General features: G+C 45.3%; 1 protein-coding gene across 3 annotated transcripts in view; it reads right to left on the bottom strand.

Moving 5' to 3' along the window:
• Positions 1 to 14,766, bottom strand: part of CACNA1F (calcium voltage-gated channel subunit alpha1 F) — a 104,317-nt gene that overhangs the window by 85,790 nt on the left and 3,761 nt on the right. For all 3 annotated transcript variants that reach the window (XM_083158817.1, XM_083158818.1, XM_083158819.1), the window contains exons 2-8: positions 12,600 to 12,776; positions 11,347 to 11,623; positions 10,488 to 10,593; positions 7,301 to 7,440; positions 7,070 to 7,212; positions 5,724 to 5,876; positions 1,428 to 1,624 (exon numbers count right to left, since the gene is read on the bottom strand). In XM_083158817.1, the coding sequence (XP_083014943.1) occupies positions 1,428 to 1,624; positions 5,724 to 5,876; positions 7,070 to 7,212; positions 7,301 to 7,440; positions 10,488 to 10,593; positions 11,347 to 11,623; positions 12,600 to 12,630 (1,047 nt within the window). In that variant the 5' untranslated portion in view covers positions 12,631 to 12,776. The remainder of the gene's footprint in view (positions 1 to 1,427; positions 1,625 to 5,723; positions 5,877 to 7,069; positions 7,213 to 7,300; positions 7,441 to 10,487; positions 10,594 to 11,346; positions 11,624 to 12,599; positions 12,777 to 14,766) is intronic.

Below are 14,766 nucleotides of genomic sequence, written 5' to 3'. Positions count from 1 at the left end.
GGCAGAGCATAGATTAAATGTCCAAGGAGGGAGAAGAATTGTGCAAGGTGGGTGTTATTTGTGAGCAGGGAATGTAGATGAGAAATGACTCCAGCTACAACACTCAGCTGCTACCTCTCATTTTTTCAGACCAAGCCTGTAACTTCACAGTTAGGAGCTGATTGAAGCCGGTGATAAAAACCAGACACTTTATCACTTTATCGAGCTTAATAAAGGACCTGATTCCTTTCTATGCACATGCCTATGCAGCAACGACTCTTCAGCCTATGGACTCGCTAATCATCACAAGTAATGCTGCCGCCCAGAAAAGTATAGAGATGCCCACTGGAGCAATCGCATAGTCCTCAGTGACATAGGCAGAATCAACACACATCGAGTCTACGGTTCTGCAGGTTGTCTTTGTCAGTAGTGATTAGATGTCATGTTTCTCTATGATCACAGCTGAACGCAGAAACATGCACCAAAAACATCTGTGTGCATTTTTGCGCTACTCCCCCAAGTGGTCCTTAATGCAGGTAAGTAAGTATGGGTAAGACACAGGGAAGAAGGAAGAGCAGGAAGAAGGTAAGAGGAGATTAGAGAGATACAGGAAGTCATGTTGTAATGCAGTGGTGGCCAACCTGTGGCTCTTGAGCCTCATGCGGCTCTCCCCCTTGTAAAGTGCGGCTCCTGCTCCCACTGCTGCCCACCGTCCGTCCCAGTCCCCCCTGCTGTCGGTTCCCTGAATCTCTTCTCCTTCTGAGGGGAGGAGAGTGCGCATCGCGCATCTCTCCTACCCCTTACTGTGCATCCTTGTGACTGGGCCGTCCACCAATCAGAGCTCGCGGGCCAGCAGCCAATCAGGAGATGGCCAGCGAGCTTTGATTGGTGGATGGCCCAGTCACAGGGAAGTGAGGCGGAAGGAGACGCGTGGTGTGCTGTGCTCTCCTGCCATCGGTGACATGACAGGAGGACTGCAGGGGGACAACAGACTGTCCTCTCCCCGCCCGGCAGCAGCAGCAACAATGGTGAGTGCTGCTGCTGGGAAATTTGCACTGTGAAGGCATAGCAGTTTGTGGCACTGTGGGGGCATAGCAGTTTGTGGCACTGTGGGGGCATACCAGTTTTTTGGTACTGTGGGGGCATACCAGCTTTCTGGCACAGTAGGGGCATACCCGGCACCGTGTGGTGCATACCTGGCACCGTGGGGGGCATATGTGAATCTGGCACTATTGGGGGCATATGTATATATGGCACTGCACTATTGGAGGCATATTTGTATCACACCCACCCAAGGGGGCAAAATAGACTACGCCCCTTTTTTCGGCGCGCGCATGATGTTGGCTCTTTAGCTTGACTACCGATATTTTTCGGCTCTTTATCTCTGACCGGTTGGCCACCGCTGTTGTAATGGGTAGCATGTGATGTATAGCTGTTACGACTCTCACCCAGTAAAGGACGTCAGTCCAGCCCTCCATAGTGATGCACTGGAATACAGTCAGCATGGCGAAGAAGAAATTATCAAAGTTTGTGATCCCACCATTGGGCCCTTCCCATTTGCCCCGGCACTCTGTGTTGTTGAGGTGACATTCCCTCCCATGGCCGGAGAAAGCGCAAGGGGCGGGTTCTTCTTCCGAGACGAGGTCTAACACAATGCAAAAAAAAAATAATGAAACAGTTACCGGTATGTTACCAATCACAGTAGTAACAATCTGACACTGTGTAAGTATAGTCTGGGTGTGGGAACCCCTAAGTAATACACAGCAATATCATTTTATTACAGCGTAACGAGGGCTGAATGGAGGACATCAGAGGATGACTGCACATTGGGTGTAATTCAGACCTGTTTGCTAGGCTGAATCAGCCCCATTGTAGCACAGCTTAGCAGTCCTGTGCCTATAGCAGCGACACACTCTATAAAGGAATCAGCCAGTATGCCTGAAGTGTCAGGAAACAGACATGACAGTGTAATTTCTAAATATAATGAGATCTGTTCCCCCTGTCTGTCTCAGCTCGTATCGTGGAATATTATGAAGAATTCTGCCAGTGATGAGAGACGCCATATTAGATATCACTGACGTCCATAATACGACTCTTTTATATCAGAGGTCAGAAACGTTATGCCAAGGCCAGCCGCAGTATTTACTATAATAAGATCTCTTGCTGGCCCTGAGAGTCCAGAGAAACATATGGTGATCATACGCAGCTTCACAGATTAAATCAAATGAAAACCGCTCCATCGGTGCCCCGTGGACTCACATACACTAATCTTTGTAGAGCTTCGGACTTGAAATATAACTAAGGATGTCGGAAAACAGCAATCGTCCAGCAGAGGCTTTGTACTTTGTCTGTGCTCTGGCAGAACAATAGATGTTCCCTTAATAATGTGCCTGAAAGCTGTTCTGCTGCAACGTGTGCTAGATATTAAATGAATGTTTCCCCAGAAAATCCATTTTATTCGACAAGCGTTAACGTTTTTCTCTCAAGGAGTTGACATAGAAATTGCTCTGAAACATCCGCGTGTGCGTGACTGTCTCTGCCCATTGCAATTGTGGAGGATTGGCTGTGGTTGCATTTCCTGGGGCTTCTCCGTGGTGGTAAACTGCAGTGTCAGACTAGGGCATGAAGGCCCACCAGGGAAATGCAGTGGCAGGGGCCCATGCTAATGGGATTGGCCAGCCTCTAGAGGGCGATAGCTACCAGACACAGCAGACTTAGTTAACCATTAGAGGATAGGGATGGCCATAGTTGTCATTGATGGGGGAGTGGCGTCGATCTGATCGTAGGGCTCGGCAAATGAGCAGAGAACCCATCGGGTCTGAATAACCCCCTAAGTGTAAAGACCTATTCCTATTCAGTTCTGGTTCTAAACAATCACTATTTCAGGGCCTCTAGACGACAACTAAGGGCTTCAATATCTATGACTTACATATCAAAAACCTGCCCTACAACCTAGTAATATAAAGGGACACACCTGAAGATCTGACTTCTTTAAAGCTGGGTGCACCCTATACAATATGTTCTACCGCCAACATCATTACTGATATCGGCGGAGCTCCGGGACGAATGATATAGGGCATACACACTGAACAATATCGTTCAGTGACGTCACCCAGCGACCCCTGGGAGTGCGTATTGCTAATGATATTGAGCATCCACTAGATCAGGAGTGTCAAACTCAAATTCATCGGGGGCCGCATCAGCAGTTTGGTCACCCTCAAAGGGCTGGTTGTATCTGTAGGTCCCCCTGTATAATTATAATGCCATGACACCACAGGCTGCTCCCCCTGTATAATATAAAATGAATGCCATGACACCACAGGCTGCTCCCCCTGTATAATAATAATGCCATGACACCACAGACTGCTCCCCCTGTATAATATAATAAAAGTAATGCCATGACACATAAATGATTATACAGGAGGAGCAGCCTGTGGTGTCATGGCATTATTATTATTATACACGGGGACACCTCAGGAAACAGCAGATATATATATTTTTTTATTGTGAGTGTGATCCTCATCCTCACTTACTGTTTCTCCGTCTGTCCTGCAGCTGCTGCGGCTTCCAGCTTTTCTTCACCGCTTGCTGCGGCCACACTGTCCCCGACTCCCAGTCCAGCTTCCCTGCCTGCTCCTACTTCTCTACAGACGCATGGGCGGGCGGCGTCATCGTCATGACGTCCCCACCCAGTGTCTGTCACTGCCAGGCATCAGAGGGAACAGGTGGCCGGGCCCTCCTCCACGTAGCCGTGGAGGCCGGCGGCCATGTTTGTGTAGCCGCATACATATGTGCCTACAGGAACATGGCCTCCGACAGTGGAGGAACAGGTAAGGCGGCCGCGGACGTGGACGCGGCCCGCAGCACTCCTGTTTTAGACACACTGCCCCTGCGCGGGCCACATGACGAGGTCTGGCGGGCCGGATTTGGCCCGCGGGCCTTGTGTTTGACACCCGTGCACTAGATGATGTGGATGATAATATCATTAACGATATTGTTATTGTGCATATAGTTTTTATTCAAAAGTGAAAAAGGAACGAATGATCAAAAGTACACATTCTGGAGAACCCCATCCATAACTGTACACTATTATGGAGCAATGCCTGGATCCACTGGAAGAGTTTACTACAATGTTATGACCAATTGTCTCTTTGACTTTTGAGTGCAACATTATTTTTCCCTTTTTTTTTTTCAACTGAGAGATGAATTGATGAGCATTTCATATATGCCGAGGGGGAGATATACAGTTGAACGTAGAAAGTCACATGTCTATATGTGTACCTATATACCCCTGGACACATGGGTCAAAGACTCAGTGGAAGCCATGTTGAAAACATCCAATGGCCGCCATATAACACATCTAATGACTGCCATATTATACATCCAATGACCGCCATATAATACAACTAATGACTGCCATATTATACATACAATGACCGTCATATAACACATCCAATGACCGTCATATAACACATCCAATATCCGCCATATAACACATCCAATGACTGCCATATAATACATCCAATGACCGCCATATAACACATCCAATGACCGCCATATAACATAGAGCGCATTTCTGGTCATCATATAATACAGAGAACATCCCAGTGATGGCTATATAATACAGAGAACATCCCAGTCAATAACTGCCATGTAATATGCAGATGATCAATGATCATTAACTGTCATATAATAGAACATCAATGGTCTCTATATAATACAGGGAGCATCAATGGCATCCATACAATAAAAATAACATTATACTGATCATCAAATAATACAGAAAAGTGGTATTATTGAGGGGTCACCGCTTATATGGAAGTGGTGACCCCCCCATATAATACCAAGAGCAACAGTGATAGCCATGGCATTCAGCATAAATACCTGCCATATAATACAGAGAGTTTGTGACTGCAACACAATACAGAGAGCATCACAGTGACTGCCATATAAAACAGAGAACATTAATACCCGCCATATCAGTGACTGCCATATAATACATAGAATTAGAATCAGTGACAGTTATACAATGCAGAGAGCATTTCTGGCGACATACATTAGGTTGATCACTAAAGGTCAAGAGGGCTTAGGTCGGCACATGAAATAGGTCGACATGCCTCAGGTTGACAGGGTCGGAATGTCGACAGTAAAAAGGTTGACATGAGATTTTCACGGTTTTAACTCTAAACCCTGGGACACTCCACACTGAAAACACTTGGCATTGGCATAAGGTCTCTTCTGTGTTCTGCAAGCATTATACGCCTGGTACGGACCCTGTATTGTTTATTTGGGAACAATGTTTTTTATTTTTGTGTTCTTTGGGGAACAGTAAGAATGATTTTTTGTAAATCTGGGGGCTAATGTGAATTGTTTGTTCATGTGGGAGCCAATGGGTATTTTTTTTTTCTTGTGGGGACCAGTATGTCTTAGTAATTTAATATTGTTCAGTGTGCCGCTGTTGGGAGTCAACTAACTTAACAGTACATTTTTGGACTGTGGGAGGAAACCCACACAGTTACGGGCAGAATATACAGACTCTGCACAGTTAGGGCAATGGGGGAATAGAACCCAAGACCTCAGCAGTGTGAGGCAGTAATGCTAACCATTACACCGTCCGTGCTGGCCAAAAAGGTTGTTGCAAAAGGTTGTAAATCCCCGTTCTAGAGGATAAAAACAAGAATCTGGATGGTTGCTAGGGGCACATTCTCACACTTCTCAAAACTCAAAACTTTAATGAAGGTTACCTGAGCCAAGGTAGAAACAGGTCTTGTGCATACGTCCGATAAACAGTTCCAGACCGATGATGGCGTAAATTATGATGACAAACAAGACCAGCAGTGCAATGTGAAGCAAGGGCACCATGGCTTTCATTATAGAATTTAATACAATGTGCAAACCTGCAAGGCACAACAGCAAAAGTGAGAATGACACCAAACACACAACAACAACACAATGCAGTGCAATGCAACTCTGCATCTACCAACAGGACACAGAACTAGCTGTGGAACACAAAGCACTGGTGGCGATATAAGGGGTATATTCTGTAGTACAGTAGCTTAGAGGTAAAATACATTGCCTGACTGCCACCAGAAATTACATTGATAGATGGACTGGGCGGGAAAACTAATTATATGTCTACAGTGCTGTGTACAAAGGGAGTTATTCTGGTTCACTCGCAAAGGCACAATCACTCTCTAATGGTCAAAACCATGTGCACTGCAGGTGGGGCAGATGTAACATGTGCAGAGAGAGTTAGATTTGGGTGGGGTTTGTACTTCAAACTGATATCTATATTGCAGTGTAAAAATAAAGCAGCCAGTACAGAAACAATAAAACACCAAAATCTAACTCTCTCTGCACATGTTACATCAGCCCCACCTGCAGTGCACATGGTTTTGACCATTTGAGAGTGATTGTGTCTTTGCGAGTGAACCAGAATAACCCCCAAATTGTATGTGTTGTATAAAATTCAGTGCATAAATATATCAACAATACATCATTCTGCAAATCTATATGGCCTTTGGGGGAGATTTATCCAAACTTGGACCAATGTTTGTTATTTTTGTGTTCTTTGAAGAACTTTGTGAAAGTAGAGAGATAAAGTACCGAATAAAACATGTGGAAAGGAGAGTAATTCGCCGATCCACGATTTTTTTGTCAGTCAAAAATCGCCACTATAATTGAATAGGTTAAATATAAATTTGACCTAAAATCGTCGAAAAGAGGCAATTTTTTGACTGTCGTAAAAATGTGCACCTAATGGAGTACCCCCAAATCTACCACTGTGTTTACTTTATCAAGTGCAATTAAAATGAGTAGCAGGAGTTTTTCAGTGTGCAAAAAGAACTTGAGATGGCCATACACCATTGCGGTACTAAACGTATATGTTAATGCATATGCGATTAGTATGGATGCAGCAGCCGGCGAAGAGGGGCAGTGGATGTTAGAACATACTGCCCAATATCCGCAGTCACTGATCAATTGCTGCACATACACAGAAGAAGAAAAAAATCGTTCAACTGCACAAACATCAGCGCTGCGTCCACCTTCAAATCAGGCTTCAGTCTATTGCACTTTAAACCAATCTTACTTGGAACACCCGAAACAAGTCGTAGCGGTCTCAGTACGCGAAATGCTCTCAGCGCCTTCACATCAAACCCCCCAGGCTTCCCACTCATATGATGTGCGTCCCCTTGCTTGTGCGAAAACTGTTCCAGGATCACACTGAAGAGCCTGCAATACAAAGCAAACAGCAGACTCAGCGTAAGCAGTGGGTAAGACGCACAGAATGTGATGCCCGGATCTCAGCATGGTTCCTCACCCAATAACAACGATGACAAAATCTAACAGGTTCCACCCGTTTCTGATGTAGGCACTGGGGTGCATGACTAGTCCATAAGCAATGATCTTCAGGAAGCTTTCCACAGTGAAGATGATGAGGAAGATATACTCCACTTGTTCCTAGGTAACGTCACATATAAAAACAAAAACTCAAATTCAGATGAATGAATTATTGCCGCTTTTTGGAAAAGATACATTGGGGGTCATTCTGGTTGGCTCGCTAAACAGGGGGAATTTGCTGCTTAGCAAGCCTTCTAACGCCACCCGCCGGGCATACGAATGGCCGCCACCATGCTAATATCCCCACCGGACAGCGAATGGATGTTTTGCCTCCATCGCAGGGTAGCGTGCGTGGCCAAAATCATTCGATGGTCGCTAACCATGAAATGATTCCTACCCTGCAGTCTGGGCTGAGAACTGTGCAGGCGGCTGATGTCCTGCGATATATCAAATAATGCGTAATAATAATATACACAGCAGTAAAGGCAGCAACATTTAGATTTCCACATTTCCATCTAAGCCTGTGATAAATCCCTGTCTCACGTGGTACAGCCTCTTTCACGTAGAGGGGAACCCCTACCCCTCCTCTAGGGAAAGCCCATAGTGACGGATTAAAACTCATTACTGGTTGAACAGTCTAAAATTAGCCTTAACCACTGGAGCTTAGCGTATAACTCAGAGCAGGAGGGAGGGGAATCCAGCTGTCTTCAGATTGCCCTGTCCAAGGTCCCTAAATCCATGCTCTGAAGTCTCCATTTGTGAAAAAATGGTCTCTCCTCAAAAACACACACTAAACCTAGGGACTATAGAGCACAAACAGAATATAATCTAAAGGGGCCTACACACGGGGAGATGCTGAAGTGTTCTGAGCGATGTGTCAGCTCTGTGTGCTGAGTGATCTGTCAGGGCCAGTGTTCTCTGATGAGAACACTGGCCTGGCCTAGCAATTAACTGGATTTATCTTGCATGCTGGATATTAATCGCCGGGTAAAAGTGATGCGTGTGGTCGCGCATCGCTACCGATATGGCCCCTACACACAGAGCGATTAGAGGCATTTTGTAAGCGATCTAGTGAGATTGCCGAGAAAATATCCTGAAATCACCCCGTGTGTAGGCCCCATTAGAAGAGCAGCCATTATGAAGCCATAAGGATACACTTAGCAAGGAAAGATAATCACACCTTGGCAGGGGTTACCGTGGTGGGGATGTAGAAATAATCTCAACAGCACAATGTCAACAGTTACTATGTCAACATTATTGAAATGTCGATATTGACCATGTTGGCAATCATAGAATAGCAATACCCATTTCACACTGCAAATGTCACTGACGCTGTCTCCAAGCGCTGCCTCCTCCATACTGTGAACGGGACCCGGGTCGCTTGACCTGGGTTACCCATTCAAACTGAACAGCAACCAGGGTCACAGCCGTTTCCAACCGTAGTAGTGACCCAGGAAACATGGCAGTGGTGCTTTCAGAGCGCAGGTCAACCCGCCTTAACACGGCAATAACCTGGGTTGATTTGGCGATCTGAAAGGGGTACTACTAATGTTTAACTCTGCTCCGAGCCCAGTAAGTAGTGCGAATAAATTTTATAGCTGTACTTTGTTATTTCAATGGAATAATAAAGCTGGTCAACAGCAAAAAATCTTAACAGAAAAATTAGAAGCAGGACAAAGCAAATGATGATACAGGCGATATGGGGGAGATGTATCAAGCCTTGGAGCGCTATAAAGGGAAAAAGATTCTAGAATGTACCTCCAAATTGATCGCCTCCTATGGGCAACTTCTATGCTTGTCAACATCTACATTCTATGCACTGCTTGATACATCTCCCCCGTGCTAAAAAACTGTCAGAAGGTGATTAGTTGCTTTGAGCAACTTTTATCTTTCTAAAAGGATTGGTACATCTCCCCCTATATCATTTGAGACTTTGATGACACCACATTGATCTCTCTTTCTTCTCATGTGAGGCAACAGATCATTTTAAACAAAATTGCAAAGCCACACAAGGGCACTTTAAGAGAGGAGGCGACTCATTGCACCCTCCTCCATCTGGGCCTCCTCCTCTCTGCCGGGAGCAGCGTCCCAGCGCAATAGAATCTGAGCACTTACACACTATCACACATGCACAGACCTCCAGAAAAATGGCACAGCGGCCATTTTTGCGGTGATTATGGCGCTGCCTTCATCGCAGGACTGCAGGGGGTAAGTATTAAAAAATGTGTGCTGTGTGTGCAGTGAGGGACCCCCTGGGGGGCCCTCACCACGCACATTGCACCCTATATAAAACGCCACTGGAGCCACGTTTGAAATGTATTAATGCAGGCATTCCCAACCTCGGTCCTCTAGGAACACCAACAGTGCAGGTTTTAGTGATATCCAGGCTTGAGCACAGGTGACTTCATTAGTATCGGATTTATTTTGATTTACCATCTGTGCTGAAGCCTGGATATCAATAAAAGCTGCACTGTTAGTGTGCCCGTGGTCTGGAATACCCGTATTAGTGAAAGGAGAAAAAAGCGCCAACAGCAAATGTTTTGGACTTTTGCAAACTTTTTTTTTTTTTTTTACTTTAAAATAGGTATTTTAGGCAGCCCCACAATAAGGGCATATAAGAGTAAACCCAGTGTCCACTGATCGTTGCCAGGGCCGGCGCCATCACTAGGCAGCTCTAGGCATTTGCCTAGGGCGCCGACACCTGGAGGGCGGCAGTTCGCCCCTCACCCCCAGCATGGAGGGTTAGCGAACTGTGTAAAAAGCTTGCGGCGCCGGCGTCCCTGCAGTGCTGGAGCGGGCAGGAGTGTCCGTGCCGCGGGGGTACCTGCGGCGCTGTCATTGTGTATAAAGCTGGCGGCGGCCGGCGGGGTCCCTGCAGTGAATAGAAAATAACTAGCGCTTCCCGCGCCGCCGCGCGCATAGCGCTAGTTATTTTCTATTCACTGCAGGGACCCCGCCTGCCGCCGCCAGCTTTATACACAATGACAGCGCCTCAGGTACCCCCGCGGCACGGACACCCCTGCTCGCTCCAGCACTGCAGGGATGCCGGCGCCGCAAGTTTTTTACACAGGTATCACCACCACCGCCCCCCCCCCCCCCCCCTGGCACCGGGACGCCCCCACCCCGACTCGCCTGGGGCGCTCCGGTGCCTGATCGTTGCACCTTACCAGGTTGTGGTTGGCTATGTTCGAATCGTCCTCAGGAAAAGGGATATAGACACCTAACGCCACGCAGTTTGCAAAAATGGTCATGAGGATGAGGATGTCGAAAGGTCTGAGGTAAAAGTGTCAAGGAAAATAACAGTCAAGATGGAAAAAAAACAAAGACTATAGAACATTTATTCCTAGAGTGTCTCCTTTAGATATTTATTTAAAATTGTTGCTTTTAAAATGTGCAATTTTTACCTCTATAAGTATTTAGAAGAGATATATTATTTTTGATTATTTATTACCAGTTATCGAGCACCCGGAGGAAACCCATGCAAGCACGTGGAGATTATACAAATTCCATTTAGAGCCATGGTAGGGATCAACCCCATGACCCCAGTATTGTGAGACAGTGTCAAACCTTTAAAATAGGTAAAGTGGAGAATTTGCCCATAGCAACGCATCACCTTCTAGCATTCATTTAACTATAAAATGACAGATATACCCCTATCACACAGAACCAAGATTCTGGGTTATTGCAGGTGCAAGCCAGTGTAGAAACCAAGGTTATTCATTAATGACCTAGGTCATGCGTAAAAGACTGCTGATTGACTGACTCAGGAGCACTAGGAGATGACATCATCTCCATGCGTCCTGTGTGAGCAGTGACAACCCGGGTCTCAGCAGGGTTAAGTATTGCCGAATAAGAATATTTAAATACATATATTATTTATTTATAAATAAAATAAATAGGCAATTACATGTAAGCTACAATATATTATATTTACTGCCCGCCACCTCAAGATGGCTTGATATGTTCCATATACAAGGTCAAGAATATTGAATGGAGGCATAACATATAAAACCTTTTGAAGGATACTTCCATTCTACAATGCTGATACAGGCCCTCCGGATAGGGTTGTTGAGGTACAAACAAAAAAGGGCTCTTGGATTCCTGTGGACCCCGCTGCCTCCTTGACTTTTGTGCTTGCTGTATTGCTGGCGCCTCTTGAGTGCCTGGGAACTAGCCGTGGAGTTTAGTGTATCCGTTCCATTCATCACCGCCCCATCAATGGAGTACCGCCAACAAGTGAGGACCGCCTCCGCTGTTTCCATAAAAGGCTCCGCCTCCTCACTGGAATACGGCGGAGCAGGGCCTGGATGGATTTAACATGGCAAAAAACAAAAAAACAGCTTTATTACAAAATAAATGTGCTGTACGGTGGCTGTCTCTGGGGGAGTGGAGGGCCATTTTATTTTATATTCATGTAAAATACACCTACAATTATACGTTATGGCCATTTTTCACATGATTTTCAACCATCGGGCCAATAAACTGTTTGAAAAATGCCATATAATATGTCTTTTACCTCCGGATCCGATGCGCAGACCTGTGCACATGGCATTGTATCCGGAGATTACCATGCCTGCCACAAGGATTTGTTGGATCCTGTGGCAGTCAAGGGCATTGCGTACGATGCATCGTATGCCAAATCAGAGCGTACCATGTATCATATGCGGTCCAGCAGCTGGGAAGCCCATCGGTTCCGCGGCAGGCTGTAGCCAAGGTGTCGTGTGTGAGGCTGCATGCGATACCTCAGCTAAGTGTATGGGAAACTTTACTCACAGTGAGAAAAAGGATAGGGATAAATGGTTATGAGATAGATAGATAGATAGATAGATAGATAGATAGATAGATAGATAGACAGATAGATACAGAGCTGTAACTCTGGGAGACAATGGAGTCATCTGCCACCGGGCTCCTACTCCCAAGGGGAACTTCTCCCATGCAGGTTTGAATCATCTATGTTTATCTTGCCTCTGGGCAACTGGGACAAACATATACCACTGGATGGATGGATAGATAGATAGATAGATAGATGTAACACTGAATGAATATTTAGTCATCATGACATACATGCAAGCCAGTGCAATTCTTATAATAGCAGCGGAAACTCATTTAAGTTGATTATGTGGCGTAATCTCACTGTATACTTGGATGTCACTCACTTGTTGCTGAGCTAAACAGTTTTGGCCTGGAAACAATGACTGCATATGAGTTTCCTCTCCACTGGGCACTATTGTCTTACAGCTGTCAGCCTATATCCACTCAGTGACAATGGCCTGACTCACCCTTCCCATTCTCCTCTGACTCCGCTGACATCTCCTCACAGAATGGGAATCAGGCTGTTTTGGGAACCGTAGTCAGTCATCAAAATCTCATCCGGACTCTTTGCCAATTGTCCAGCAGCCCTGGACCTCAGTGATTCCCCAGCATTGTGTGCATCGCTCCTCTTCCTCACTCCTAGGCTGCAGAGGAGACGGCAGATACAGAGATTAGTGGATGGACAGATGTACAGCTGGTATATCATGCAAGTGCAACAGATCATCTATAGGCAAAGTGTGATAGGCTGAGTCAGAGTTATGCAGAGAATGGGGTACCTGTGTCATCTTTGGGGAACTCACCTGGTGGTAAAAAGGGGGGCATTTTTCTCTCCATCTTTTGCTGCACCCTGCCCAGCAGTGCCCAGATCAAGCTGGGTTCCCTGAGCCTTGTCCCTCATCCCTCCCTCCACCAGGGGATTACCACAGATTGAATGCTGAGCCTTTAAAACAGGTGGGGGGAGGGACAAGGGGTGGCAGTGACATAGGGAATGTACTGTATACAGAGGTTGCAAAACCTCATTATATTTATATAGAGGTTTATATATGTGAGAAGCAGGCGTCTTTACATTCGAGGCCCATACACACTGGGAGATTTTGAGATGAAAGCAGCTCACTATTGTTTGAGCTGATTTCAGCTCACAAGCCGCCCAGTGTGTATGGTCCGGCGATGAGAGCACTATTGCATGCTCCGGCATCATCGCTGGCCACCGGCGCTCATCTGATGGTATGACCAGCAGATGAGCGGAGGGGTGGACGGCTTTCCATAGCGTCCTGCTACTGTATAGAAAACCATCCACCCCCAGGAAAATCACTTAAACAGGCAAAAATCCATCAGTATATATGCACTGAGTGATTGTCAGCCCAGCGATAGTCCCCATCGTCGCTGTCCATACACAGTGTATGGACAGCGTAGGTATTCTGGCTACATCCGCAAATATTTTGGGTACTTGTGTAGTTTCTTTTTTTTTTTTTAAACGAACATAGAATATTTATTCACAGTAGACAACAACAAGAAGATTACAGTATTCAAGTAACGCTTACATGTGCCACATCAAATGCTGGGTGCCTAATATTGTGCACTAAGTGTCCCATAGGGGGAAGTGAATTTAAGTGAATCAATTTAAGTGACATGGGAAAAAAAAAGACCTTTTCGGAACATATATTGGTGAATTCTGCCATACGTACAGATATTTTGGTTGAATTATCATTTTTATCATGTTTATGCGGCCAGTAACTGTTATCGGGAGTTTCTTCCAGATATTAGATCTTGTTTTAAATTCCTCCGTTATTGGGTCTATATTAAGTGATACATAGGGGTTTATTCTAGTTCATTCTTTCTGACAAAATCCTTCTTAGATGGACAAAACCATGTGCACTGCAGGGGGGCAGATGTAACATGTGCAGATAGAATAAAGGGCCCCATACATCAGCAATTAATTGTGACAATTTTCAGATATGGAGATGATTGCCACAATTAATTTTAGATGTGTGGGCTCCCCCTTTTGGCAATCCCAATCACAATCGCCAATCGATTGCTTAATCAGGTTTTTAAACATGCTTAATAATCTGGTATTATCTGCAGATCTTTTTTAGATGTGTGGGCATTCCCAATTAGTTTTCTTCATCTATTTACATTATGAACAGCTGAAATGACAATCGATTGGGGCAATTTCCAGATATGAAGATGCAATCTTTAGATGGAAAAATCTGCCGATCACTGAAAAAATCTGTAATGTGTGGGCAAAGTCGGATAGATCTGAAAATCCATTTATCTGGCCAAAATATCCCAATATCTGAAAATCCATAAATTGTGATTGCTGATGTATGGGGCCCATTAGATTTGGGTGAGTTATTTTGTTTCTGTGCAGGGAAAATACTGACTGCTTTATTTTACACTGCAATATAGATCTCACTTTGAAGAAAAACCCCACCCAAATCTAACTCTCTCTGCACAAGTAACATCTGCCCCACCTGCAGTGCACATGGTTTTGTCCATCTAAGAAGGATTTTGTCAGAAAGAATGAACTAGAATAACCCCCATAGTCTTTCATATTCGAGGACACCCATATCCCAAGGTATTTGAATTTTAGGGTCCAGTTTAGCTGGTAGCTGTTTTGGTGAGCTGGGAGGATTA

This window comes from Crinia signifera, chromosome 9, assembly GCF_055691185.1.
Source record: "Crinia signifera chromosome 9, ASM5569118v1, whole genome shotgun sequence".
NCBI lineage: Eukaryota > Metazoa > Chordata > Amphibia > Anura > Myobatrachidae > Crinia > Crinia signifera.
This window is presented reverse-complemented; position numbering and strand designations above follow the sequence as displayed.